This window comes from Bos indicus x Bos taurus, chromosome 18, assembly GCF_003369695.1.
Source record: "Bos indicus x Bos taurus breed Angus x Brahman F1 hybrid chromosome 18, Bos_hybrid_MaternalHap_v2.0, whole genome shotgun sequence".
Taxonomy (NCBI): Eukaryota; Metazoa; Chordata; class Mammalia; order Artiodactyla; family Bovidae; genus Bos; species Bos indicus x Bos taurus.
Window position 1 is genome coordinate 40,278,255 of NC_040093.1, and position 27,455 is coordinate 40,305,709.

General features: G+C 48.9%; 1 protein-coding gene across 2 annotated transcripts; it reads right to left on the bottom strand.

The window, feature by feature from the left end:
• Positions 1-1,235: 1,235 nt before the first annotated feature.
• On the bottom strand, positions 1,236-27,341 carry ADGRG5 (adhesion G protein-coupled receptor G5). Of its 2 annotated transcripts, XM_027516460.1 has the most exons (12): positions 27,169-27,337; positions 13,095-13,196; positions 12,787-12,865; positions 11,990-12,146; positions 11,096-11,212; positions 10,318-10,434; positions 8,387-8,539; positions 7,541-7,662; positions 6,996-7,264; positions 5,782-5,899; positions 2,671-2,948; positions 1,236-2,301 (listed from the first exon to the last, which is right to left on the bottom strand). In XM_027516460.1, exons 2-12 carry the CDS (start codon positions 13,156-13,158, stop codon positions 2,204-2,206), a joined length of 1,572 nt encoding a protein of 523 aa, XP_027372261.1. In that variant the 5' UTR covers positions 13,159-13,196; positions 27,169-27,337; the 3' UTR covers positions 1,236-2,203. The 2 variants fall into 2 exon arrangements, with proteins under 2 accessions (XP_027372261.1, XP_027372259.1); XM_027516458.1 differs by having other exon boundaries at positions 6,996-7,662; positions 27,169-27,341.
• Positions 27,342-27,455: the final 114 nt, after the last annotated feature.

Sequence of the window (27,455 nt, forward strand, 5' to 3'; positions counted from 1 at the left end):
TAGAGGCAGCTCTGGGGAAAGTGGCAAAGCCAAGGGACACAAGACGTGCCCAGAGAGGAGCTGGACCTGTGAGGACGAGCAGACCTGGACCTTAGATGGATCAGCCCCTGAGACTCAGGCGGCACTGCTAACAGTAATAACAGCATATGAATGACAGCGGTGACCATTCACTGAGCACTTACTTACCCTCTGCTAAGTCTTTACAACCAGTCCATTCTAAAGGAGATCAGTCCTGGGTGTTCACTGGAAGGACTGATGCTGAAGCTGAAACTCCAGTACTTTGGCCACCTCATGCGAAGAGTTGACTCATTGGAAAAGACTCTGATGCTGGGAGGGATTGGGGGCAGGAGGAGAAGGGGACAACAGAGGATGAGATGGCTGGATGGCATCACTGACTCGATGGACATGAGTTTGAGTGAACTCCAGGAGTTGGTGATGGACAGGGAGGCCTGGTGTGCTGCGATTCATGGGGTCACAAAGAGTCGGACAGGACTGAGCGACTGAACTGAACTGAAGCCTCTTTATATGGGTTATTTTATTTAACCTTCTAAATAGGTATTACTATTACCCCTGTCTTACAGATGGGAAAACTCAGGCACAGACAGGTGGAATGGTTTGTCCATGGTCACACAGCTGACAAGTGGCAGGGCTGGCATTTGATCCCAGGCAATCTAGCTCCAGAATTGAACCATTCACCACCGAATGAAAGGCTATTCGTGTAAGAAATGAACAGAGGGCAGAGGGTCCCCCTGGGAGAAAAGGGATCTGGCTCCAGTTCCCGCCCTGTGATGTTCAAAGTCACCAAAATCTGTCTGATGGCCCGGAGCCAGTCGCTGAGAACCTGTCCCAGCCCACTGCTCCAGTGCCAGATATGCCCAGAGAACAAGACACCAAGAGCCAGAGTGGGCAGCTGTGTTGGGAAAGAGAAATGGCTATGTAAGCAGGACTGGCATTCCTCCTGCTGGTCACTCAGCACGCACAGTCCTGGAGGCAGGGCCTCTCCATCTGGTGTGTCATCTCCACAGACAGGTGACCACAGCATCTACCCCACGATTTCTGATGTGGACCAACATCGCCCCCTGGTGGAAAGTCTGGGAAATGCGCTGGCTTCCCGAGTGGTCTCCTACTCCGTCTATCAGGACAGGTCAAGGGCAATGGTGATTCTCTACAACAGTGACAGCTAACATAGCAAGTAAGAAGAAGACAAGAATGTGCAGCATGACAAAAGACTTGCATAATTTATACCAATTTATAACACTGTAGGCGCCTCCCGGCTCCAAGAGTATATACCAACAAATGTGAGATTTAGAACACACATCCTCACACCTACCAGGGGGAATTCAAACCTGCCCAGTCATCAAAATGCCTGGCCACTGGAGCTCAGATGGAGGGCAACGAGGCACTCCCCTCCCACTTCCAGGAAGTCCTATGGCCCCAGTCACTAGTCTAAATGGCCTATAGGGGCCTGGGGAGCACTGGAGGAGGAGCCTCTGGGAAGGACAGGATTTTCTGATCTTCGGGAAAGGTGGGCTTGGAGTTAGTCCACATAATCTGGGAGCAAAAGGAAAAGAAACTTCGGACACAGGCTGATGAGGTCTCAAACACGAGGTGGGTCTCTGAGCACTGGACTTGGGACTCCCGGCCTGGGATGACCCTCTCCTCAAGGAAGGAAGCAGGGCCCAGCAGGCCTGTCCAGGACAGGCTGGTCAAGACCCTGCCCCCAGCTGCCCTAGGCCAGCTGCCCCACCCCACTATGACCTCTTCCTCCCTGGTCTCATTTAATCTTCAGAGAACTCTGGGACAGGGCAAGACCAGAGCCATCTGTCCCCAGGTCACAGATGTGGAAACTGAGGGTCAGTGAGAAATGACAGGTCCAAGGTCAGACAGTGAGACTCAGAGCCAGGCGCTGAAACATGACCTTTTGACTCCGCAACCAGTGCTCTGGTCACAGGCCTGGCCAGCTGGGCCGAGGCACCAGGGGCGAGTTGGCTGCCCCCAGGTGGGGTTGACTTGCCTCGGAGCAGAATGCCAGAGGAGGTAGAGCAACATCCTGCGCCCCGGGCCTGGGGAAGCCATGGAGGTAGAAAAGGCCCCCAAGAGGCGACAGTGGCCTCTGTCCTCCAGTAGCTGGGCTGCCATCTTCTCTTCTGCAGGCAGCCAGAGAGGCTGGGAGCTCCAGGCCAGAAAGTCCAGGTAGTCCAGCCTACTGCACCATCTGGGAGGTGAACACCTCCATCTCGGCCTCGGCCTCTGCCTCTGAGCGGCACCTCTGAGAGCAGAACCACAGGAAGAGGAAGAAACCTGCAAGCAAAAGACTGGTCAGTGGGAGCACCACGGAGCACGTGGGGCCTCCCTCCAAATCCAGGCACATTCTTGGTCGGGGCGAGCCAGGCCTCCCTGAGGCCCAGGAGTAATTCTCAGAAGCCCTCACTGTAGGAAGTCAAAAGGGATGGAGCGTAGGAGCTGGAGGACCAGCCTCTGCAAGCCTATAGGTTGCCTTTGTGCAAACTACAAGGTGGTGCCCCCTTCCTGTGGGCTGGTGTAGCCCCAAACCAGCCTGTTTGGGGCCAGATTTCAGCCCCTGATCTGGAGCCCTTCAGCAGTAGACCAGTACCTGCTGTCCACCACCCAGCCCCCAGGGGTTTCCTCCACGCTGTCCACAGGCCCTACCGTAGAGCGAGTTGAAGATGGTGAAGAGGAAGAGCTGGGGCAGCAGGAAGACACTGAAGGAGAAGAAGGCCAAGGCCCAGGTGGTGCCCAGCAGCACGGTGAGGCCCAGCACGGTGACGGTGTCCCGGCAGGCCCGGGTGCCCGGCGCCTTCTCCTGTGCCCGCAGTTTGTTCAGGACCCTCAGCGCCCAGGCCAGCACCACCAGGTTGAAAAGGGACGTGAGGCCACCATAGCCCATGACCAGGACACTGTGCACCCAGGAGCTCTGCACCCAGCATCTGCAGGGGATGGGTAAGTGCCGGGGTGGGTATGGCTCCCAAGGCCCGAGGCGGGGAAGCCACCGTCTCCTAGGCCTCTGGACTGTCTCCTGAATCCTGTCCCCATCATTTCTTGCCTGACCGCACACATGGAAAAATCCAGAACCTGGCTTTCCAGCCAGGCCACAGGGCGTGGGGGTGGGTAAAAAATGGGTGAACTGGGTCAAAGGTACAAACTTCCAGTTATAAAATAAGTAAGTCTTGGGGATCTAAGTACAGTATGATGACTATCGTTAATACTACTGCATTGCAAGGGAATTCCCTGGCAGTCCAGCCATTAAGGGTCTTTCTTGGAAAAGACCCTGATGCTGGGAAAGATTGAGGGCAGAAGGAGAAGGGGATGACAGAGGATGAGATGGTTGGATGGCATCACTGACTCAATGGACATGAGTCTGAGCAAACTCCCAGAGATAGTGAAGGACACGGAAGCCTGTTGTGCCACAGTCCATGGGGTTGCAAAGAGCTGGACGCGACTGGGCAACTGGACAACAACCACCAGCAGCGGTTAAGACTCCACGCCTCCACTTCAGGGGGCACAGGTTCAATCCCTGGTCCCTGAACTAAGATCCCACATGCTGTGAAGTGTGGCCAAAAAGTTCAAAATAAAATAAAAATAAATAATAATACTGCATTGCATATTTGAAAGTTGCTAAGAGTAGAGTTCTTACCGCAGAAAAATAAATTCTATAACTACATATGGTGACGGATGTTAACTACACATATTGCAATGGTCATTTTGCAATATATATATAAATATCAAATCATTATGCTGTGTACCTGTAATTAATATAGTGTTATATGTCAAGTGTTACATGGGCTTCCCTGATAGCTCAGTTGGTAAAGAATCTGCCTGCAATGCAGGAGACCCCTATTTAATTCCTGGGTTAGGAAGATCCACTGGAGAAGGGATAGGCTACCCACTCCAGTATTCTTGGGCTTCCCTTGTGGTTCAGCTGGTAAGGAATCCACCTGCAATGCGGGAGACCTGGGTTTGATCCCTGGGTTGGGAAGATCCCCTGGAGAAGGGAAAGACTACCCACTCCAGTATTCTGGCCTGGAGAATTCCATGGACTGTATAGTCCATGGTTGTAGCAGAGTCGGACACTACTGAGCGACTTTCACTTTCACTATATGTCAATCATACTTCAACTTAAAAAATAAAACATGTAAAAAAATTGTAAAGAATACATACATATGTAGTAAGGGTTTTTTAAATGCAAGTGAATGAAAGTTGCAAAATCCAGGGTGAGAGGAGAGGGGCAGAGGTGAGGAAGACTCAGGAGAAGCCAGTTCTTAGTTGGGGGGCTCACTAACACCTCTGTACTGACCCACTTCCTGTCCTATGGAAGCGTCACTTCAGTTATTTTGCCCATGTCAGCAAATTATATAATAAAACACAGATTCAGAGTCCTAAGTCACACTTCCTCAGAAAAACCACCCGACCCTCACAGTGAGAGGAATTAACTTCACCTCAGCCTCACTCTCAAAAGTCCTCTCCAACACCACAGTTCAAAAGCATCAATTCTTTGGCACTCAGCCTTCTTTTTTTTGAACTGTGGTGTTAGAGAAGACTCTTGAGAGTCCCTTGGACTGCAAGGAGATCCAAACAGCCCATCCTAAAGGATATCAGTCCTGAATATTCATCGAAAGGACTGATGCTGAAGCTCCAATACTTTGGCCACCTGATGTGAAGAACTGACTCATTGGAAAAGACCCCGATGCTGGGAAAAAATGAAGGCAGGAGAAGGGACGATAGAGGATGAGATGGCTGGATGGCTTCACCGACACGATGGACATGAGTTTGAGTAAACTCCGGGAATTGGTGATGGACAGGGAGGCCTGGGGTGCTGCAGTCCCTGGGGCTGCAAAGAGTTGGGCACGATTGAGCGACTGAACTGAATTGAAAAGCCCCACACTGTGCCCAGAACCCTCACTTCCTGGAGGCTGGGGTGGGCAGAGGTTGGGGAGTCAGCCTGCCTGTGACCAAGTCCCACCTCTGCCTGCCCCCACTGGGTCTCCCTGGGCAGGGCTCCTCAGCTGCCTGTGCCTCAGTTTCCCCGACAGTAAACAAGGGCTGACAACAGCACCTGCTCCCGCTGTGAGGATCAGTCAGCCCTGAGCAGGCCTGAGCTGATCTCAGTCAGGAGGGGAAAAGGCCACATGGCCATCTGCTGGTGATGGGTCTACAGGGGGTTATTAAGCTGTTCCTTCTATGTCGCCTGTTAGAAACATTTCATCACAAGGAAAAGATTAATGTCCTAGGGCACTGGAAGGAGGGGCAGAGTCTGTCCTTCAGAGCCCCCAAAAGACCCCCCTCTCCCCCACACACATACGCGGTGCCCGGTCCCTGGGTTGTTCCCGGCCCCCACAACATTCTCTTCTCCAACCAGGAGGGTTTGAGGGCTGGCGGTGCCATCCTACGCACGGGTCGGGGGTGGGGAGGAGCCAAGAGAGTGAGCGAAGCGAGGTGATGAGGAGAAAGGAGAATCGGGTACAAGCTGAGCTTCACCACAGAGCCTGAGAACCGGAGCCGGTCTGGCCGACAGCTGCCAGGAGGCAGGTGCTTCCTAAAGTTAGCTGGCGGCGATGTAATAACTCATCCAGCTGGAGACCTTGAGGAACCAGCCGAAGGGGCGAGGCAAAGCCCCCTGGAAACCATGCCCTCTGGAAGCCGCAGCCCCCTCCGGGCCCCGCAGCCAGCGCCCCGCCCATAGGACGCCCCATCTAGAGCCCCAGGACCTAGTGACCCTGCTGCCAGAGCCAGGGAGTCTGCCGCAGCCTTGAGCAAACTCACATGGACGTGATCTTGAAGCCCGTGCTGTTTCCGTGGCTATCGGAGAGTTGGATCTTGTAGGGTCCGTAAACTGAGCTCTTGACGGCAAGAAGGAACAGCACTAGGAAGGCCGGGACCCCTGAGGAGTGGAACAGAGGCTTAGTGTCTTGTCAGGAGATCCCAGAAATGAGCTGCTATAACAGTTCTACTTGGCAAGTAGTGGGGAAGGAAAGAGACTACTCTGAGCCCCCAGCCACTGTCAGTGTGGTCCAGACTCAGAGGAATTAGCCCGCCTAGTGGTCTTAGAGAAGGTGATCTTCCCAGGTAGTACAGTGGTAAAGAATCTGTCTGCCAATGCAGGCGATGTGGGTTCGATCCCCGGGTCGGGAAGATCCCCTGGATAAGGAAATGGCAACCCACTCTAGTATCCTTGCCTGGGAAATCCCATGGACAGAGAAGCCTGGTGGGCTATAGTATATGGAGTCGCAAAAGAGTCGGACACAACTGAGCGCCCATGCTCACATACACGCTTAGAGAAGGCTGATATGAGCGAGGGCTCTCCGGTGGGATTATAGCTGTAGCAGTAGTGGTCCTGCTGGGAGGGTGTGGCTGGGAGGTAATTGGAGAGAGGATTTGGGAACTGGTGGAGAAGGCAATGGCAACCCACTCCAGTACTCCTGCCTGGCAAATCCCATGGACGGAGGAGCCTGGTAGGCTGCAGTTCATGGGGTCACGAAGTGTCGGACATGACTGAGCGACTTCACTTTCACTTTTCACTTTCATGCATTGGAGAAGGAAATGGCAACCCACTCCAGTATTCTTGCCTGGAGAATCCCAGGGACGGGGGAGCCTGGTAGGCTGCCATCTATGGGGTTGCACAGAGTCGGACACGACTGAAGCGACTTAGCAGCAGCAGCAGCAGCAGAGGAAACAATAGAGGCTAGGGATGCTGATGACGGTGGTACCAGAGGTGGTGGTGAACACAAGGATGAGGACGGTGGTGGTGATGGAGGCGACCGTGGAGGTGATTGATGATGGTACTGGAGATGGTAATGAGAGTCGTTCTGGAGGTGGAAGTGGTGATAAGAATAGTCATGTAGGAAGTGGTGGTGGGTGTTGGCAGGGATGGTGACCATGGTCATGGCAAGGGAAGAGAAAGAAAAGGACAGAGGGGACAGACACCCAAGACCTGCGGGAAGCCTCAGGAAGCAAGAGGGCAGGGAGACCGTGCTTACCCCAGCCCACGGCACAGAGCTTGAGCACGTATCGGCGGATGTAGACGTTGTAGACGCGCCCGAGTAGGAGGTAGAGGTTGAAGCCTTCAATGGCCATCCAGGTGAGGCAGCTGAGCAGCGCGTAGTGCAGGGTGGCGGCCAGCACCACGCATGCTGCCCCGGGCGCTGGGGGCGTGGCCAGCACAGGGCTCAGCAGGAAGGTGATGTTGAGGAGCAGCACGGAGGCATGCAGGTTCATGTGGATGCGGGTTACGGAGTCACTCTGCTTCCTGCGGGTGGGAGCATGGCCTTCCGCGACCTGGATGTCACCAGGCAGCGCCGCCCCCTGGGCTCGAAGACACATAATGACCGGGACACGGGTCAAGAGGCTCGGGCAGGGACCCAACAGCAGCCACACACAATGAGGCTTGTCTGCCTCCACTCCAGCCCCACGCGCCTTCTGCCTTCCGGGAAAGCCCACCTGATTCTCGCGGGGCCAAGTAGAAAAGAAGGAGGCATTCTGGGCAGCAGAGGGCAGGAGGCCCTGCATGAGGGCAGGGGAATACCTGGCCTGGAGGTGCAGCAAGACAGTGAGCAGCGAGGCCACGATGGAGATGCTGCAACCCACCAGGGAGATGTAGGTGAGAGGCGCCAGCAATTCTGCAGGGACAGGGGCCTGGGAGAGTTGCTGTGGGAGAAAAGGCAGGAGCGGAAGCATGGAAATGCCCTCCCCTGCCTGAATCAAAGACCTGCCAAGATTTCAGCTCCAAGCCCCCGTCCCCTACAATCCCATCCGTGATCCTGACTTGAAAACAGCCGTGGCAGACACAGTGGCTTTTCTGTCTCTCAACTCCCATCTCTCCTTCCTCCCTACCTTCACTCTCTTAGGCACTGGGGTAGACCCTCCCCTGCTCCTGCTATGTGCAGTCAGGCACACCAGGCCTGGCCTATCAGAGCTCTCCCTCCTTCTTCCCACAGTGATTGGTTAAGGGATGGACATGTGACACACTCTGGGGCTATGGGACTCAGTCCCAAGATTTTGGCTGGCAGAATTGGTAAGAAACCTGGACCCTAGTAGGACCTACAACAGGAAACACTAGCAGCCATATTATTATTCCGTGGGTAGAGCCTATCTGAGAACTAAGCTAGCACAAAGCAAGCACATTGGAGAGACTGAGATAGAGTCCTGTCTTGGTAATATTGAGTCCCTGGATCAAGCCATGCCTGAAGCCTAACCCAACCTTTTAGGGAACATCAACTCATAAGTTTCTTTTTTTTTTTTTTTACCCCCCTTTAAATCCCTTTGAGTTGGATTTCTGTCCCTTGCACCAACTTTTACCTTTCTGCTCTGTCCTAGATGTGGAGCCCTCTGCAGCTCTGACCACCCTCATCCAGACTGGATGCACACATACCATAAGAACAGCAAAGTAGGTGAGGTGGTTGCAGCGGCAGAGCACCTGGGAAGGTGTGGGCTGCTCTGTGTGACAGCCCTCAGGGCTCCAGGCCCCCCAGTGGTGCTTGCTGGCTCTCTCCTTCCAGAAGACACAGGTCACTGTGTAGCCTTCCTAAGGGGAAATGCTGGAGTTGGGTGCATCCAAGGGGTGGAGGGGAAGGCCATGGATCAGGGTCTGGAAATTGTGGGAGCCAAACGTGACTCAGCTGCACCCTTGTCAACATTTTACCAGGCACCAGCTGTGCTTTGGCATCAGACAGACCCAGATTCCAGCCCCACCTCCATCCTGGACTCTGAGAGAGACCTGGGAAAGTCACAGAGGTTTTCTGAGCCTCAGTTTATTCATCTGCAAAATGGGATCATTTATACTCAAGATACGGGCTTCCCGGGTGGTGTTAGTGGCTAATGCAGGAGACATAAAAGATGCAGTTTCAATCCCTGGGTCAGGAAGATCCCCTAGAGGTGGGCATGGCAACCCACTCCAGTATTCTTGCCTGGAAAATCCCATGGACAGAGGAACCTGGCAGGCTACAGTCCATAGAGTCGCAAAGAGTCGGACATGACTGAAGCAACTTAGCACGCATGCTCAAGTCACACGGAAGGTGGAGTCATCAAAGACAATGAGGATCTTGAGTACCCAGCTCTGGCCAATACAGCAGGTGCTCTATGATCAACTCTCCCACTTCCCCTCCTACCCATGGGGAACAATGATGATCCAGACCCATCCCAGTGAGGGAGAGAGTCATTTACAGACAACCCTGATGCCAAGCCGTGTGGTTGGAGAGGTAAGGGAAATGAAACAGGCATGCCTTGGAAAGCCCCAGAGGGAGGGGTGGAGGAGTCCAGAGAAGGGAAGGGACAACTAGGGGACTGAGGCCTTAAGGACACATCAGATTTTCTCTAAGTGGAGCAAGGACATACCAGATGGTGGGAACTGCAGGGGCAAAAGCTCAGAAGAATGAAATGAAATGATGATGGAGAAATTGGGAGTGCAGAGCAGTTCTGATGAGATTGAATGAAGATAGGGCCAGAGTGTAGAAGCTCTGGGCTTTGCAGGAATGCCATCAGGGCTTGTGTCCACCCAGCAGCCCTTCTTCCTTCTTTTGGCATCAACATCTGTACTTTCCTTGAGGACCCACCCCTCTCCCAATGACAGGTCATATGAGTCCAGCCCAGTCCCTTGGCCATATGACCGCAGCCTGGCCAGTCCACATGTTCCATCCTCCTGGGAACAGTGATGGTTCAGGGATGGACACATGATCCAACTGGACCTTTAGGATCTGTTATGGGATCCTGATTTGCACTGGCAAGAAAGAGCCCCCTGAGAAGAGGGGAAGGAGGTCCAGCACTTCAGCTGCCATCTTGCCACAGAATGGAAAGCCAAGGCAGGAAACCACTGCTGAGAAATGGAAACTGAGCCATTATGGCAGCGTATCAGTTCCTGGATCCAGCTGTACCTGAAGCTGTCTTGGACATTTCATGTACAGGAGGCAATAAAGTCCCTTTTGTGTTCAAGCTGGCTTGAGCTGCTTTTCTATCATTTGTGATTCAAAGAATCCTGACCAATGCAGTGACTAAAAGCTTCTCTCTCATTTCTTCGGCAGGAATTTTCAAAACACTTCAAAATTTAAAGCAGTTTGTTTCTAAGATAGTTCCACAGGGCGGCTGCTGCTGCTGCTAAGTTGCTTCAGTCGTGTCCAACTCTGTGTGACCCCATAGACGGCAGCCCACCAGGCTCCCCTGTCCCTGGGATTCTCAAAGCAGGAACACTGGAGTGGGTTGCCATTTCCTTCTCCATCCACAGGGCTGGGTTTGCTCAAACCAATATTCAACAGGATAGCTACAAGAGGGTAGGGATGGGCTGGAAATGGGGGTGTCCCCGAACAATACCAGGCTTTGGTTGTGCCAGAAGCTGATGTTCACTGGTTCACTGAGGTTGCTCACGTATCCATGGCTCAGCTGGGCCCCCAGAACATAGTTATTGAGCAGAGATGAGTTGATGTCTTTCTGGAAGGGCAAGAGAAGAAGGGCTGACTGGAGGGAACACAAGGAGACCCTGGATGAAGTCCAAGAGCCTCCTCCCTGGATGAGAACAAGCAGCATGGCTTACATGTGCTCAGCTGTGCCAACCTCCCAGGCTTTGCACATTCTGCCCCTTTCACCTCCTCACAACCTCCACCCTCACTTCCCATTTGTTAAATGGATTCCAGCCTTGTACCCTCCACCTCACCCTACCCCAACTCACTTTCAAAGCCAAGCTTAAAAGGCACCTCCTCTGGAAGCCCTCCTGGATTGCTCCTTGGGAACCATCCTGACCTCACCCTGACTCATTCATCCCTTTGAATCTCTATGATTATACTTAACCTTGAGCTAAAATTAAGTCTCTAAGGTCCTGGTCTAATTGTTGAGATAGAGAGTTCTCTGAGGACAAAGATATTGTGACCTACTTGTCTGCCTCCTGTTTAGGGACAGGCACACACACAGAAGATTTCTTAAGTCTCATTTGCACATTATAATGGTGCCTTCCTACTATTCTGCTCAAACGGAGGCCCAGAGAGGGGCGCTAACTGGCTGAGGTTGCAGAAGGCCAGGAGGAGACATGGATGCCTGCAAAGCCCCCAGGAAGGGGCCAGCACCCACCCTTCATGGCCCACCAGCAGGGGCTGACCTGGAAAAAGCGGGTGCTAGAGAAGTAGATACAGATGAGACGAAGATCCCTAGAGCGGGTCCTGCAGGCATTCCGGGTCAGCTCGGCCGGGAACTGCATGGCGTGCTGGGGCCGGGCCTGCAGAGGGCCAGAGACAGGCTGGGCCCCATGTCCACAGTCCTCCGGACCCACAGCACCTTCACTGTTCCCCACTCACCAGGGAGCCCTCCCGGCCTTGCCCTCAGGCACTTCCTATCTTGGAGCCTCCACCCACAGAACCCTCTCCTGCCAGGCTGCACCTCCACCCAAACTTGCGAGATCCTAGGCCTTCCCTTCAGGCTGTTCTGGTCTTGAGCTGGGGTCTTTTCTCCCACTCAAGTGGGGCCCTGAGGATGGAACATCAGCACCCAACACCCAGGCATTCTGCAGGAATCACACCAGGGCCCTCAAAGGGGGCTACCTCACCCCAGGAACCTGCAAAAGCAGGAAATCAACCCTGAATATTCATTGGAAGGACTGATGCTGAAGCTGAAGCTCCAGTACTTTGGGCACTTGGTGTGAAGAACTGATTCATTGGAAAAGACCCTGATGCTGGGAAAGATTGAAGGCAGGAGGAGAAGGGGATGAGAGGACAAGATGGTTGGATGGCATCACTGACTCAAGGGACATGAGTTTGAGCAAACTCCGGGAGACAGTGAAGGACAGGGAAGCCTGGTGTGCTGCAGCCCATGGGGTCACAAAGAGTTGGACACGAATGGGCGACTGAACAACAACTCACAGCTATTAAGGCAGAGTCCAAAGCCCGGACTGGTGGGAAGGCAGGTGATAGACCCTGGGGAAAGTCCAGACCTTCAACCCCTGGAGCATTTGTGGGGTTGAGGCTCTGGGTACCCTCAATCCCTGGGCATCTCTGACCTGGGGGACCTTCTCCAGAGCGGCACTGCTCAGAGAGAGGCCAGAGAAGTTGCAGTTCAGCTTGAAGGCCAGTGCCTGGATGATTTGCGTCTGCAAGGTGAGGTTGTGGCCCCCGAAGCTGGCATTGAGCAGCCTCAACTCTAGGCCATGAATGAGCCTGAGGGTTAGAGAGACAGCCAGAGCCCTGGAGTAAGGATGGAAGCAAGAGGGACCCTCCACAGCCTCCCCCATCCCACACCCCTGTCACTCCCAACTCCAAACATCTGCACACACAGTGTTCCTGGCACACCCTTACCTCTTCACCAGCTCCCCCATCTCCTTCTTCCATTAACTCTTGCTTGGGTCCCATTTTATTGCCACCTCCTCCAAGAAGCCTTCCCTGGCTGTTCCCCACTGGCTGAAATGCCCCACAGTCCCTACACTTCCCTGTTAAGTCATCAGCATTAGCCTGTCACCCTGAGCACCTAGGGTTTTGAGTCAGAGACCTTGGAGAGCCTAGTCCATTCTTGGAGCCCCTTTCCAGAAAAATGCACAGAGACCCACGATTCTGCACTGGTTTCATGGCACCCACGGCTGAGGACCCTCAACCAGACAGTAAACTCAATGAGAACAGGGGTGCGTCCATCCCACAGCTCCAGAGCTTGGTGCCTGACACATGGTAGGTACTCAGTAAATGAGTGTTGAATAAATGAATGAGCAGTCTACACTGGAGTGACCCTGGGCCACTGAGTCAAGATACAGGCTGCGGGTGGAGGCAGAGCGGACTCTGGGAAGGCCAGGAGGGATGCCCGACTCACTCAGCAGAAGATGTGCTGATCCTGCTCTTGGCTGCCACCTCCATTTTCTCCATCCAGTGCAGGGTCTCCTGGGACGCCTCTGCGAGGAGCGAGTCCAACAACCGCCTCAGCCTCTGTCCACAGCTGTCCCCCCCAGCATCCCCCACCCCTGGCCATCCCTTGGCCTCTGGCTCTTCTGCCCCAGGCTGCTTCCCCAGGGCAGAAGTGCCCTCTTTTCAGTCTCCCCTGGTTTGAGGCCACCCCCACTTCACATCAAAGTCAGGGGTCCGGGCTAGGATGGCTCTTGCAGCTCAGGGAAGCCCTCTTACCTGCCGTCCTGCTCTGAGACACCAAGAGGCACAGGTAGAGGAAAGGGGCCCAGCAGCAGTTCATGTCGTGTATCAAATTTCCTCCAGGAACTGGCTCCCACCCTGGAAAACGTGCATGTCTCGTGACCACAGTAAATGAGCCTCCTCTCACCCTAGGCATCTGGCCTGTCCCTAGATTAGCAGGGCAGCATCTTACCTGATCCTCACACTCCTGCATTCCACAGATGTGGAAACCACGGCTCACAGAGCAAGGGGCTTGCTTCAAGTGAGGCTGCCTGAAGCCAGATCTCCTTGAAACCCAAATCCTGGACCATTTTTACCAAACCCTGCCATTCGCAGCTCTGTCTGAGTCACTCCCTCCTCCCAAAAAATGGTCTCTCTGGGGACCTCCCCAGGACTCTGACCTCACCCATGGGAAAGTTGGGAGTTGCTTGTCATTAACCCTGTCCAGTCCTGTCATTCACCCACCATGTGACTTTGGGCAAGAATCTGAACCTCTCTGATGAAACTGCCAGCAGCAGCCGCTGTGGGGAATTGGAAAATTAGAAGGGAAAAAGCAAGAACAAAGAGTTTTGGGAGAAGGATAGTTTTGATGACCATCATGGATGGTCAGGGGCCACCAAGAATCACGACAGCTGAAGGACAACAGGAGAACCACTGCCTTTGTCCACAAAGAATTCCCCCAATGCCCATTTTAAAGTAGAACGTGATTCGAACATATTCTTCAGTACTGTATTCAACATTTGCTTTGAAACCTCATCTTCCTTTTCACCTATTTTTGTGACTGCGAGAAACCACAGCAGCTGCTAGTTATGAATTAAGATATCAGGCTCAAATTTGTGAAACTAAATCCAATGATTTGGTTTTTTAAGAAAAGGATCCTGTCCCTTTCTGCCATAATTTCCCTCAGGTTTAAAATGAATGGACCAATTTCTGCTTAAACATAGCAAATTTATGTCTGCCCCTGAAACTCCACTAAAATGAGACTGAATGGGACATCCCTGGTTGTCCAGTGGTTGAGACTCTGTGCTTCCAATGCAGGGGACAGGAGTTCCATCCCTGGTTGGGAACTAAGATCCCACATGTATAGTGAGGCCAAACATTTGTTTTAGTTAAGAAAAAAAAAAGAAAACAAATTTCTAAAAACTAAAAAAACAACATGAGAGTGAGTGAATAAAACAGACACAAAGCCACGAAAGACAGAACAATGGGAAAGAAGACAACAGCAGACGAGCGATATCAGTAAAACTTTGGCGGTTACAAAGCCGGTGGCTACCTGGTTTAAAAAAAATAAAAGCAGACCATGAAATGTTGAACCCAAGTGCTTGTGTCAGGGAGAAGTGAGTACAGGGGGTGTGGGGTCAGTGAGGGACAGGGAGAAAGCAGCGAGGTCAACCACATGGGAACTTAGGAACTAGAGGCTTTGGAATCTCTGAAGGCGGGATGGAGGGTGAGGCTACACATGGGGGGTGGGGGCTGTTGGTTGTGAATCTTTAAAAGGACCAGCTGGGTCTCCATATCTCCTCTGTCACCTGGAACATCCAGGAGCCTTCCTCACCACCTTCCCCTCCCCAAACCTGTCCCAGCTCAAAGTACGTTCCCTGAGACAGTGCACCAGAGAGACTCGGAAGAGTCCCATTCTGCGGGGTGCCATTCTGGTACAGGAAAATGAAGCCATATCCCCTCTCCACCGCCTCCTCCAGTCAGCTTCCGGAAGACTGCAGCAGCCAGGTAATGATGCTCCAAGGCAGGAGAAAATTTTTCTCTGAAGAACCAATCATGCCAAGAAAATTATCCTCTAGTTACTGACATTTTGGTGCTCCTTAATATAGCGGCAAAGACCAAACTTACGGTGAAGCTTCACCAGTTACCAAGCCCTACCAGGCAATTAAGTTTTTAGTGCCAAGGATCCCTCGGTTCAGTTCAGTTCAGTCGCTCAGTCGTGTTGGACTCTTTGTGACCCCATGGACTGGAGCACACCAGGCCTCCCTGTCCATCACCAACTCCAGGAGTTCACTCAGACTCACGTCCATTGAGTCAGTGATACCATCCAGCCATCTTATCCTCTCTCATCCCCTTCCCCTCCTGCCCCCAATCCCTCCCAGCATCAGAGTCTTTTCCAATGAGTCAACTCTTTGCATGAGGTGGCCAAAGTACTGGAGTTTCAGCTTTAGCATCATTCCTTCCAAAGAAATCCCAGGACTGATCTCCTTTAGAATGGACTGGTTAGATCTCCTTGCAGTCCAAGGGACTCTCAAGAGTCTTCTCCAACACCACAGTTCAAAAGCATCAATTCTTCAGCGCTCAGCCTTCTTCACAGTCCAACTCTCACATCCATACATGACCATTGGAAAAACCATAGCCTTGACTAGACAGACCTTTGTTGGCAAAGTAATGTCTCTGCTTTTGAATATGCTGTCTAGGTTGGTCATAACTTTCCTTCCAAGGAGTAAGCGTCTTTTAATTTCATGGCTGCAATCACCATCTGCAGTGATTTTGGAGCCCCAAAAATAAAGTCAGCCACTGTTTCCACTGTTTCCCCATCTATTTGCCATGAAGTGATGGGACCAGATGCCATAATCTTAGTTTTCTGAATGTTGAGCTTTAAGCCAACTTTTTCACTCTCCTCTTTCACTTTCAACAAGAGGCTTTTTAGTTCCTCTTCTTTCTGCCATAAGGGCAGTGTCATCTGCATATCTGAGGTTATTGATATTTCTCCCGGATTTTTTAAATGTACACCTTTCTCAGGAAGCTGCTGGAGGATGTGTTCCACAAAATGAGAGAGTAAATCATGAAAGAACACATAGGGTACAGGAAAACCCACCAGAAGAGATGGGAAGCTACTCCCCAGAAAATGCATGAAGAGAAGGCCCGGACTGATGACTGGGCAGCAGGCCTAGGGCACATCCCGTCCAGAAGGAAGCAGAAGACAGTAGGTTTCCAGGAGGAACGTCTCAGTGTGTAAAAGAAGGAGGCGAATATACAGATTGTCTGACAGGTCTGAATACATAGGAAAATTATTTTGAGAAATGTCTTACAGAAAGCTTGCAAATGAAAAATAAAAAAGAAGCAATTAACTTCAGGAAAACCAAGTTGTACAGGAAAGAAAACGTAATCTTGCTACACAAACTGACATAAAGTATAAGATGTTTATAGCATTATAAAAACTTTTTTTGGCGGTGGGGGGGGAGCTGTGTCACTCTGGCCACATCTTAGTTCCCTGACCAGGGATTGAACCCCAGGGAAAGTGCCAAGTCTTAACCACTGAACTGCCAGGGAATTCTCTATATTTTTAAAATTGTATAAAAACCATATAAAAATGATTTTGACTTCCATTTATGATGTAGAGAGCCACAAGGGAACATCACTCCCATCTTGACCATGGGAAAAGCCAAATGATGTACAAAACTGGTTTTTTGAGCCTGTTAGAGAACTGAAGTCACAAAATAATCAGATAAACTGGTTTCCAGTGGTTGATAAGCCCTTCAAAGATGAGGTGTTTCAGCTCAGTGGTTACCAAAAAAGCAGATAAGAACAACTGATACCATAATGGATTCTTTTTTAACTCTTTATTTTATATTGGAGTATCGCCAATTAACAGTGTTGTGATAGATTCAGGTGGACAGCAAAGGGACTCAGCTATACATATACACGTATCCATTCTCCCCTAAACTTCCCTCCCATCCAGGCTGCCACATAACACTGAGCAGAGTTCCCTGTGCTATACGGTAGGTCCTTATTGCTTATCCATTTTATTTTTTCAATCATTCAGAAACATTGTTTAATAATATTCTTATCAAAATAAAACTTACAGAAAAGTTCACAAATCATGTATCTTGGTGAATTATCACTTGGGTTTCCTGGTGGCTCAGGCAGTAAAGAATCTGCAATGCAGGAAACCTAGGCTCGATCTTTGGGTCAGGAAGATCCCCTGGAAAAGGGAATGGCAACACACTCCAGTATTCTTGCCTAGAGAATTCCATGGACAGAGGAGCCTGGCGGGCTACAGTCCATGGGGCCGCAAAGAGTTGGACACGACTGAGCAGTTAACACACTTTATCCATTTCAAATATAGCAATGTGTACGTGTCCATCTCAAACTCCCTAACTAGCCCTTCTCTCCGTCCTTCCCCTCTGGTAACCACAAGTTCGTTCCCTAACCTGTGAGTCTGTTTCTGGTTTTTAAGTAAGTTCATTTGTATAATTTATTTTTAGATTCTGAATATAAGGGATAGCATATGATCTTAGTGAATTCGTAAAGGCTGAGTATGAATGAGAATGCCAGTTTAAAACCACTGAGAGCCCCAGACACAAGGGGTGTCTAAATCCACTTGACCATTTCTTCCCACAGTCCTCTGCTGGTGCTCATGAGGATGACTGGGGGTGGGGCAGGGACCTGAGAGGGCCCCTGTGGTGACATGGGCATGCTGAGGTTTGAGGGTGAAGCCTATATGAGCCCCAGGCCATGTGTGAGTACGTGATGGTGACTGGCTGCTGCGAGAGACAGACATCTGCGCCCTGGCCTTGCCATAATGAGACCCACATCCATAGGTCCCTGACTTGTTATAAGGAAAAGGTCTGCTGCCTCTGGCGGAGAAGTGAAAAAAACCAACAAGAGACTTCTCTGGTGGTCCAGTGGTTCAGACTCCACACTTTGAATGCAGGGGGCACAAGTTTGACCCCTGGTCAGGAAACTAAGATTCCACATGCAGCACAGTGCAGCCAAATAAAAACCACCTACCCCAGACCCTGCATGGACATTAGGCAAAAGCTATCTGCCACTGGTATGGAGTGGCCAAACCCACTAGTGCCCAGGATTTTGCACTGTTATAAAACAAGGGGCTGCTTGCTGCTGCTGCTGCTGCTGCTGCTGCTGTGAGAAAGGCAGGAACTTCATTCACACCTCAGACGCCTCCACCAATACATGGCAGGGTTTGGGCTCCATGAAGGTAAAGGAGAAGTCAGCCAGCACTGAAGAAGAGGCAGAAGTTGCCAGTCACTGAATGAGAAATGGGAAAGCTAAGAAAGCCCTGGTCGTGGGGCTCAGGCACAAAGCTACCTAAGACCGAAAACTTAGAGCAAGAGAACCAGAAATCTACTGCTTCCATCAAAAATTTTGCACCAAGTAATAAGCAACAGCTGTCTACCACTGGCAAAGGGGCCAGAACACAAAGAAAGATTCCCTCTGTGTTGCACGCATGCAAGGATGAAAGTGGAGTAGGATTACTGAGAAAATCCATGCGGGACGCAAGGGCTCACACTAAACACAGAGTAATGTCCGTCCCTCACTGGAGAAATGTGATGCTTATGCTGCAGAGAAGGTACCTGCAACAACAAGACTGTAACCCAAATTGACTACAGACTAGACTGACTCAGTGAATGCCTTCTACTTAAGCCACGACATAAGAAATACCCCCACTTTTGGTGATAGGCATAATTTGGGATAGGCATAATTATAATTTACCTCACTACTGTGCTTTCACACAATGCCTTGGTATTCAGTCAAAGCTTATAACACACACATAAAATCAAGAAAAAAGAAAATACTCTTTGTCAAAAGATAAAAGAGACAAGAGAAGTAGAGCCAGAGATGACCAAAATGTTAAAACTATCAGATAGGGACTTAAAGATACATGGGTATGGAAAAGCAGGTGGTGGAAAGGTGTACTCCTAAGGACAGATAGGAAATTTCAGGAGAGCAATGGAAACTATTAAGGAGAGACAGGGAGAAATGAAATACTCAATATCATTGATAAAGAATTTCTTCAATTGTGAAGTGAAAAAAAGTGAAAGCGTTAGTTGCTCAGTTGTGTCCAACTCTTTGTGACCTCATGGACTGTAGCCTGCTAGCCTCCTCTGTCCATGGAATTCTCCAGGCAAGAATTCTGGAGTGGATTGCCATTCCCTTTTTCAGGGGATCTTCCTGACCCAGGGATGGAACCCAGGTCTCCTGCATTGCAGGAAGATTCTTTGCCATCTGAGCCATTGAAGGCCTATTAATCAGCAAACCAGACACAGCAAAGTAATCAGTGAATTTGAAGATAGAACAATATAAATAATCTGAATTGAAACACAAAGAGTAAGAAAAGCCAAAATAAAACTCAAAACGGTAGGACAAGAGCAGATGGTCTAATAAACATGTAATATGAGTCCCAAAAGGAAGAGAAAGAACATAGAAGAAATCTTTAAAGAGATAATGGCTGCATTTTTTCCCAAAATTAGTGAAAGACAACATACTACAGATTTAAGAAGTTCTATAAAACTTAGCAGAATAAATATAAAGAAACCACACCTAGACATACAGTCAAACTGATGCAAAACCAAAGATTAAAAAAATCTTGAAGACAGAGAGAAAAAGAAATAATAGATACAGAAGATAAGAAATAAAACAAGAGACTTCTCAAGAAACTATACAAACCAGAAGATAACACAACTACATATTTCAAGAAAAATGTGTTAACCTAGAATTTGATGCCCAGTGGAAATATGTTTCAAAAATTAAAATCAAATAAGGACTGTTTCAGATGAGCAATGGCTTAAAAAAATTCATTTCCAGCAGCTGTGCTGTGCTTAGTCGCTCAGTCGTGTCCAACTCTTTGCAACCCCATGGACTGTAGCCCACCAGCCTCCTCTGTCCAGGCAAGAGTACTGAACTGGAATGCCATGCCCTCCTCCAGGGGATCTTCCCAACCCAGGGATCAAATTCAGGTCTCCTGCATTGCGGGTGGATTCTTTACCATCTGAGCCACCAGGGAAGTTCAAGAATACTGGAGTTGGTAGCCTCTCCCTTCTCCAGAGGACCTTCCCAACCCAGGAATTGAACCAGGGTCTCCTGCATTGCAGGAGGATTCTTAACCAGGTGAGCTACCAAAAAGCCCCATTTCCAGCAGACCTGCACTAAAAGAAATATTAAAGGAAATTCTTTTGGCAGAAGAACATTTATACCAGATGAAAACATGGACCTACACAGAGAAATGGAGTGTTGAAACTGATAAAACTATGTCAAATACAGAATGAATTTTCTCAATTTTAACATCTGTCTAATGTAAAAATGTCTAATGTAAAAATGGCAACACTATATTGTGAGGCCTCATAATACATGCAGAAATTTTAATGTACCACAAAAAATAGCACTATGGCCAAAAAACCACCTATATAAGGGAAAAGTGGATAGCTTGAATTTCATCAAAAATTAAAACTTCTAATCTTTGAAGATCATTGCTAAGAGAGTGAGAATACAAATTATAGACTGAGAGGAAATATTTGAAAACACAAATTTGAAAAAAAATGTGCATCTGGACTATATTGAGAATTCATAAAACTAAACAAGAAGACAAATAACCCAATAAAAAAGGCAAAAGATTTAAAGAGTCACTCAGCCAAAGAAGATACATAGATGCCAAAAAAGCACATGAAAAGATATTCAGTATCACTAGTCATTAGGGAAAGGCAAATAAAACCACAAAGAGTAGTCACTACACACCTTCTGGTGGAGCTAAAAACAAAATGACTGGTAATATCTTGTGTTACTGAGAATATACAACAGCTGAATTCTCATGCATGGATGGAAAGAATATAGAATGGGACAACTACTTTGAAAAAGGGCTTCCCTGGTGGCTCAGCAGTAAAGAATCTGCCTGCAATGTAGGAGTCTCAGGAGACACGGGTTCAGTCCCTGGTTTGGAAAGATCCTCCGGAGGAGGGCATGGCAACCCACTCCATTATTCTTGCTAGAAAATCCCATGGACAGAGGAGCTTGGCGGGCTACAGTCCATGGGGCTGCAAAGGGTTGGACATGACTGAAGCAACTTAGCATGCAGGCAGGCAGTTTGAAAAATCTGAAAACAATACCAACTTCCATCAAGAGAATTCCCTGGCGGTCCAGTGGTTAGGACTCGGTGTTTTCACTGTCAAGGGCATGGATTCAATCCTGGTTGGGAAACTAAGATCCTACAAGCTGCACAGCACAGCCAAAACAATTGCATCCAATGGGGAAGATAAACAAACCGTGGTATATCCATACTGTGGGACACTACTCAGCAATAAAAAAGAATGAGCCACTGACACAGGCAACAAATGGCTGAGTCTCAAAATCAGTATGATAAGTGAAAGAAGCCAGACAAAAAGGAGTATGTATTTTATGATCGCATGTATATGATCTTCCAGAAAAGTAAAAGCTTCATGTGAGAGAACACATCCATAGTTTCCATGGGGTGGGAAAAAGGTAACTGACTATAAAAGGAGCCAAAGCAACTGTTCAGGGGGATGTGCTCCACTCAATGGCTCAGTCGTGTCCAACTCTCTGTGACCCCACGGACTAAAACTCACCAGGCTCATCTGTCTCCGGAATTCTCTAGGCAAGAATACTGGAGTGGGCAGCCATTCCCTTCTCCAGAGGATCTTCCCGACCCAAGGATTGAACCCGAGTCTCCTGAGTCTCCTGCTTTGGCAAGCAGTTTCTTTACCACTGAGCTACCTGGAAAGTGGGGATGGAAATAGTATATATCTGGACTGAGATAGAATGTATGTAGGACTCCAAGTATTTGTCAAAACTCATCAAACTACTCTCCAAAAGTGTGAGTTTAATAAATAAAATAAATCAACTAAACAAATAGGAAACTGTAGTAGGTGAAGCATCCGTCTATAAACCGAATTTTTGAGAGTCAAGCCAAAAATATAGTGAGAATATAGGGAAGAGGAAGTGGAAAGGTGTGGAGAGGATAAGGAAGCTCACCTTCCTCCTTCACAGAGGGAGAAAGTCACCAGAAATGCCCCACAGAGTTCCAGGAAGGGAGAACCACAGAACTCAAACACCTGTTTGATGGTAAAGGCAGAGAGAAGTAGTTAAGAGCATGACCTTTAATTTTGTTTTCTTTCTTCTTTTAAATCTTTTGGCCGTACCACTTGGCCTGTGGGATCCTAGTTCCCCAGGGATCAAACCTGTGCGCCTGATGGAAGTGCAGTCTTAACCACTGGACTGCCAGGGATGTCCCCATGACTTTCAAGTTTTTCGCCATTGGATTTGCAAATGTGGTATCACCCAGTGAGAGACAAGCACACCCCACTCCCCATGAGAGTGTCAAGGGTTCAGCCTTTTCAAGAGAATCATTGGACAACACACACTTTTCATTCTGAATAGCCTCTGATCCAGGAAACTCATTTTTGTGAATTTATCCTATGGAAATAAGAGGGCAAGCCAGGTAAAATACATAGAAAAGTATTTATAATACCATTGTTAATCATAAAAAAGCAAAAAACTATGTAAATGTTATTCCTCAATAGAGGAATAGTTACAAAAATTACAGTCCAATGCCACTCTGGAAAAGTTTGGTAATATATTATAAAACTAAACGTACCATATGACCCAGCGATCGCACTTTTGGGCATTTAACCCAGAGAAATCAAAACTCATGTTCACACCAAAACCTGCATAGGAGGCCTTATTCGCCATAGCCTCAAACTGGAAGCAATCCCAATGTGCCTTCAATGAGTGAATGGTTAAACAAGCTCAGCCCAGCAATTAGAAAAATGTGTGACACACGACTTGGATGGGTCTCTAGGCAGTCATGCTGGGGGTGGGGGGGAAGCCAGTCTAAAAATGCTGCATTTCTATAATTTTATTTATTTGACATCCTTGAAGTAAAAAAATTACAGAGATGGAGAACAGATTAGTAGGTGTCAGTGGTTTAGGGACTGGCGATGTTTCTAAGCAGCCTTGTGGTAACAGGAAGTCTTGTATCTTCCTTGTTATATACGAATCTACACTTCATAAAATTGCATAGAATTAAACACACATACACGCACACACCCATGTCAGTGTATAAAAGCTGATGAAATCTGAATAAAGGTTATGAATTGTACCAAAATCAATTTCCTGGCTCTGATGTTGTACCTTAGGTATGAAAGATGTTACCATGGAATAAGACTGGGTGAGATGTACACAAAAATTTTTGTGTACATTTTTTGCAACTTCTTGCTAATTTATCACCTTTTCAAAATTGAAAGTTAAATATAGTACAGTGGATCGCCATTTCATTACTAAGAATTATGATGTAAACAGCCGCATAGAAGAGGAGCACAGGATGTCACTGAGTGGAATACCATGCCTGCTGCTCATTTGCAATCCCATGGACTGCAGCCCACCAGGCTCCTCTGTTCATGGAATTCCCCAGGCAAAATACTGGAGAGGGTTGCCATTTCCTTCTCCTGGGGATCTTCCCAACCCAAGGATTGAACCCCCAACTCCTGTGTCTCCTGCATTGGCAGGCAGATTCTTAACCACTGTGCCACCTGGGAAGCCCATTGAATGGAAAGGACAGGTTAAAAATAGCTCGTGTAACATAATCACTGTGGTATTTGAACTTTTCCACTGTGGTGTTTGAACTGTGGTGTTGGAGAAGACTCTTGAGAGTCCCTTGGACTGCAAGGAGATCCAACCAGTCCATCCTAAAGGAGACCAGTCCTGGGTGTTCATTGGAAGGAATGATGCTGACGCTGAAACTCCAATACCTCCAGGTGTTATTAACACCTGCCTTATTTGCTGCATGTGCAACTTCATTATCTGCCCATTTTTGTATTGGGTTAAACTTTTCCTTATCAATTTCTAGAAACTCTTTACATAATAGGAAAATTAGCTCTTTGTCTATTATATGAGTTGCAAATATCTTCCCTTGTTCGTCACTTGCCTTTTGACATTATATATGGTCTCTTTTTTTTTTTTTTTTGCCAGGTAGCTTTCTTTATTTAATATAGAAATTTTCTATAATAAAAATTACCAGTGTTTTCTCTTTGGGCTTCTGGATTTTGAGTTTTAGGTAGAAAGACCTTCCCCATTCCAACATCATAAAGGAATTCACCTAAGATTCTTCTAATACTTTTAAGGTTTCATTTTTTTTATATTTGGAATTCCCAGTCCATTTGTGTTGACCTAGAGTATGCAATATGGATTCAAATTTTTTCTGGTGGTTACCCATTTGTCTTAACACTATTTTTTTGGCTGCATCACGTGACTTGACTTGTATGATCTTAATTCCCCAACCTATGCCCCTGCAGTGGAAGCACAGAGTCCTAACCACTGGATCCCTGGGGAATTCCCTTAATGCCATATATTAATATGTATGTTTATTTTTATTTTAAAAGAGAATAAAGACTATGGAGTCAGAGTGTTGGGTTCTTATTTGTTTGGCTATTAGGTTAATATTTGAGTTTTAGGTAGAAAGACCTTCCCCATTCCAGCATTATAAAGGAATTCTCCTAAGTTCCTGCTAATACTAATACTTTTAACGTTTCATTTTTTAATTTTCATTTGGGCAATTCACTTACCCTCTCAGGACCTCAGAGATCAAAAGAAATGATTTAGGGGGGCAAAGGAAACCACTGAATAAGATCATCTGGAATATTTCTGGTGAGAAAACTGAGAACCCAAGAATGCAAAAAAGATTCCCTTGGGAGTACAGATGGGGAAAATGAGGCTCAGCCAGTGGTGTGGACTTGACCTCCAGGGTCTGGACCCTAAGACTGGGTCCCCAGGCCCTTGGCCATGCTGCTGCCAGACAGACATAGGGGGAAGAGGAGTTTAATCCCCCCACCCAGCTGGGGAAATTAAGGCCAAAGCAGAAGTGATCCCTCCCCCAAGCAACCAAATAGAAGCTATGGTTTCCATCCCCTTTCCCAGGAGCAAACCACAATCTTCACTTCTGCTTGCAACCTCCTACATCCCCCTCCCCATCCTTTCAGAGAGACCACCACTCACCATTACCCCACACCCTCAGCCATCTCATTCTCATTCAGCCATCTCAAATAGCACAATTCACTATTTGAAGCCTTATAGGAAATAGGAGGGGGCTTCCCAGGTGGCGCCAGTGGTAAAGAACCCACCTGCCAATGCAGGGGACTCAGGTTCGATCCCTGGGAGGGGAAGATGCCCTAGAGGAAGGCATGGCAACCCACTCCAGTATCCTTGCCTGGAGAATCCCATGGACAGAGGAGCCTGCTGGGCTACCGTCTATAAGTTTGCACAGAGTTAAACACGACTGAAGCAACTTAGCACACAGCACAGGAAACAGGACCCCCTTACCTGACTCCCAGGAAGGTTCCCCCTGACAGTGGAAAAACTGAATACCACACAAGAATTTGCCTGGCGTTCTTCAGCAGGCCAGTGTGCAAGCTGAAACACAAACCCAGACTCCAAGTCAAGTGCTCTCCCCTGAGATATGCTGCAGCTTCCAAAAGGTGGCCGGGAGGCTGAGTTGCTACCAGGAAGAACATAACCCTAATCAGGTCAACAAAACATGAGGGGACAGGTGGCACGCAGAGCAGAGCCTTTGGGAGATGTAAATTCTATAACTAGTTTCGTTTCAGCACCTGAGCTGTGAAGTTAGGCAAGGAACTTGACCTTTCTGTGCTGCACGCTTTCTCAACTGTAAAATGAGGCCAAGGTCATCTATTTCCTAGGGCGTGCATGCTAAGTTGCTTCAGTCGTGTCCAACTCTTTGAGACCCTGTGAACTGTAGCCTACTCTCTGTCCATGGGATTCTCCAGGCAAGAATATTGGAGTGGATTGCCTATGCCCTCCTCCAGGGGATCTTCCCAACCCAGGGATTGAATCCACGTCTCTTATGTCTCCTGCATTGGCAGGCAAGTTCTTTACTTCTGGCACCACCTGAGAAGCACATTTCCCAGAGACAGAGACTCAACCATATCCACGATCCACACTCCTGGGAATCTGAGGCTCTAACCCAGATTCCCAGCCAGGAATACACTGAGCAGGAGAACCTCTGCCTTCCTCTCCCTCTCCAGAGCTGGCTGTGTACCACCCTCTCCCCAACAGTACTAGAGCCCACTGAGCCAATGTGCTCCTGGGTAGGGCCCCACGTGCTCCTCCCAACAGCTGCTCCTGCCAACCACAGACTGGAATTCCCACCTCCGCCTCCCCCACGGCCTGGGTGAAAGTGAACCTGTGGTCTCTGCAGGGAAGTCCTGACAGGTGCTATTATTTCCCAAAAGGAGGTCCCACGAGGGCCCAACAGGGGGGTCTATGACCCAATCAGACCCAGAGCCTTTGCCTGGAACACACTGTCTCAGGCTCTAATCCAGGGCACTCAGAGGAACTGCACCTGCTCTGATCTGCCCAACATCAACTCTGTGCCAGCCCCTCACCCCTGTCACCTGAGATGCAGGCTACTGGACTAGCCCCATTTTACAGATAAGGAAACTGAGGTCCAGAAAAGCAAAGTTCAATAACAGGCCACAAAGTGGGTAAGGGGAGTAAAGGTTTGAACCCAGAGCCTAACTACTCCTTAATTGAATTATCTATTTTTCAAAAACATAGATCTCAACAAAAAGATACTCATGTATAACACAGGGAACTATATTCAAAATCCTATGATAAACTATCTTGGGAACTTCCCTGACGGTCCGCTGGTTAAGAATCCGCCTGCCAATGCAGGGGACACAGGTTTGATTCCTGGCCCAGGAAGATCCCGCATGCCTGGGGGTCAACTGAGCTGGCATACGGCAACGACTGAAGCCCATGCGTCCCTGAGCCCATGCTCTCCAACAAGGGAAGCCACTGCCGTGAGAAACCGCGTACCACACCCAGAGTACCCCCTGCTCACTTTAACTAGAGAAAGCCCACGGGCAGCCAAAAACTAACTGATTAATTAATTAATTAACTTTTAAAAACCATAATGGAAAAGAATATTTGAAAAAGAATGCATATATACCTGTAACGGAATCACTTTGCTGTACAACAGAAGTTAACATGACATTGTAAATCAAATATACTTCAGGTTAAAAAAAAAAAAAAAGAAAAAAAGAAATATGTCCCCACCACCACTGGAAAACAAAAGAAAACCAAAAACATAGATCACTCCAGTCCTGAGATTAGGAGTTGCCATCAGAGGCCCAGGAACCGGTGAAGGGAAGGCAGGTGAGCCCCACCTTGCTGCTCCAGGGATGTCACCAGCCCAACAACCACCCAGGCAGGGGTGTGCCCAGTGCCCGCTGGGGACCCAAGGGTCAGGACAGAGTCTAGGAAGAGCGGGGCATGGAGAGACTCAGACAGAAGGGCTGACCTGTGCGGCTGCTGCTGTCTCGCTGCCCGCGGCTGCCTTCTGCAGGAAGAAGGGGAAGTTGGGAACCTCTGTGCTGCGGGCAGGCGGCCTCTGCTCATTCACCCTACTCCGGCACAGCACACGCTCCCTGCACTTCTTCTTTCACTAGAAGAAGCCTGTTTGTTGCATCCCGAGCTGATAGCCACACCCAGCTCACCCTTTGATAGCAAACCCCCCAGAGCCTGCAGCACTTCCTGGAGGCAGCTGCACATTTGCAGAGATACTGGGTGTCATGGAGAGAGAGGGAG

Coding starts and splice junctions, on each gene's coding strand:
- ADGRG5 (XM_027516458.1), bottom strand. CDS start 13,158: ATGAACTGCTGCTGGGCCCCTTTCCTCTACCTGTGCCTCTTGGTGTCT. Junction 12,147..12,786: donor ATCAGCACATCTTCTGCTGA/GTGAGTCGGGCA, acceptor TCTAACCCTCAG/GCTCATTCATGGCCTAGAGT. Junction 8,540..10,317: donor TCTGGCACAACCAAAGCCTG/GTATTGTTCGGG, acceptor ATTTCCCCTTAG/GAAGGCTACACAGTGACCTG.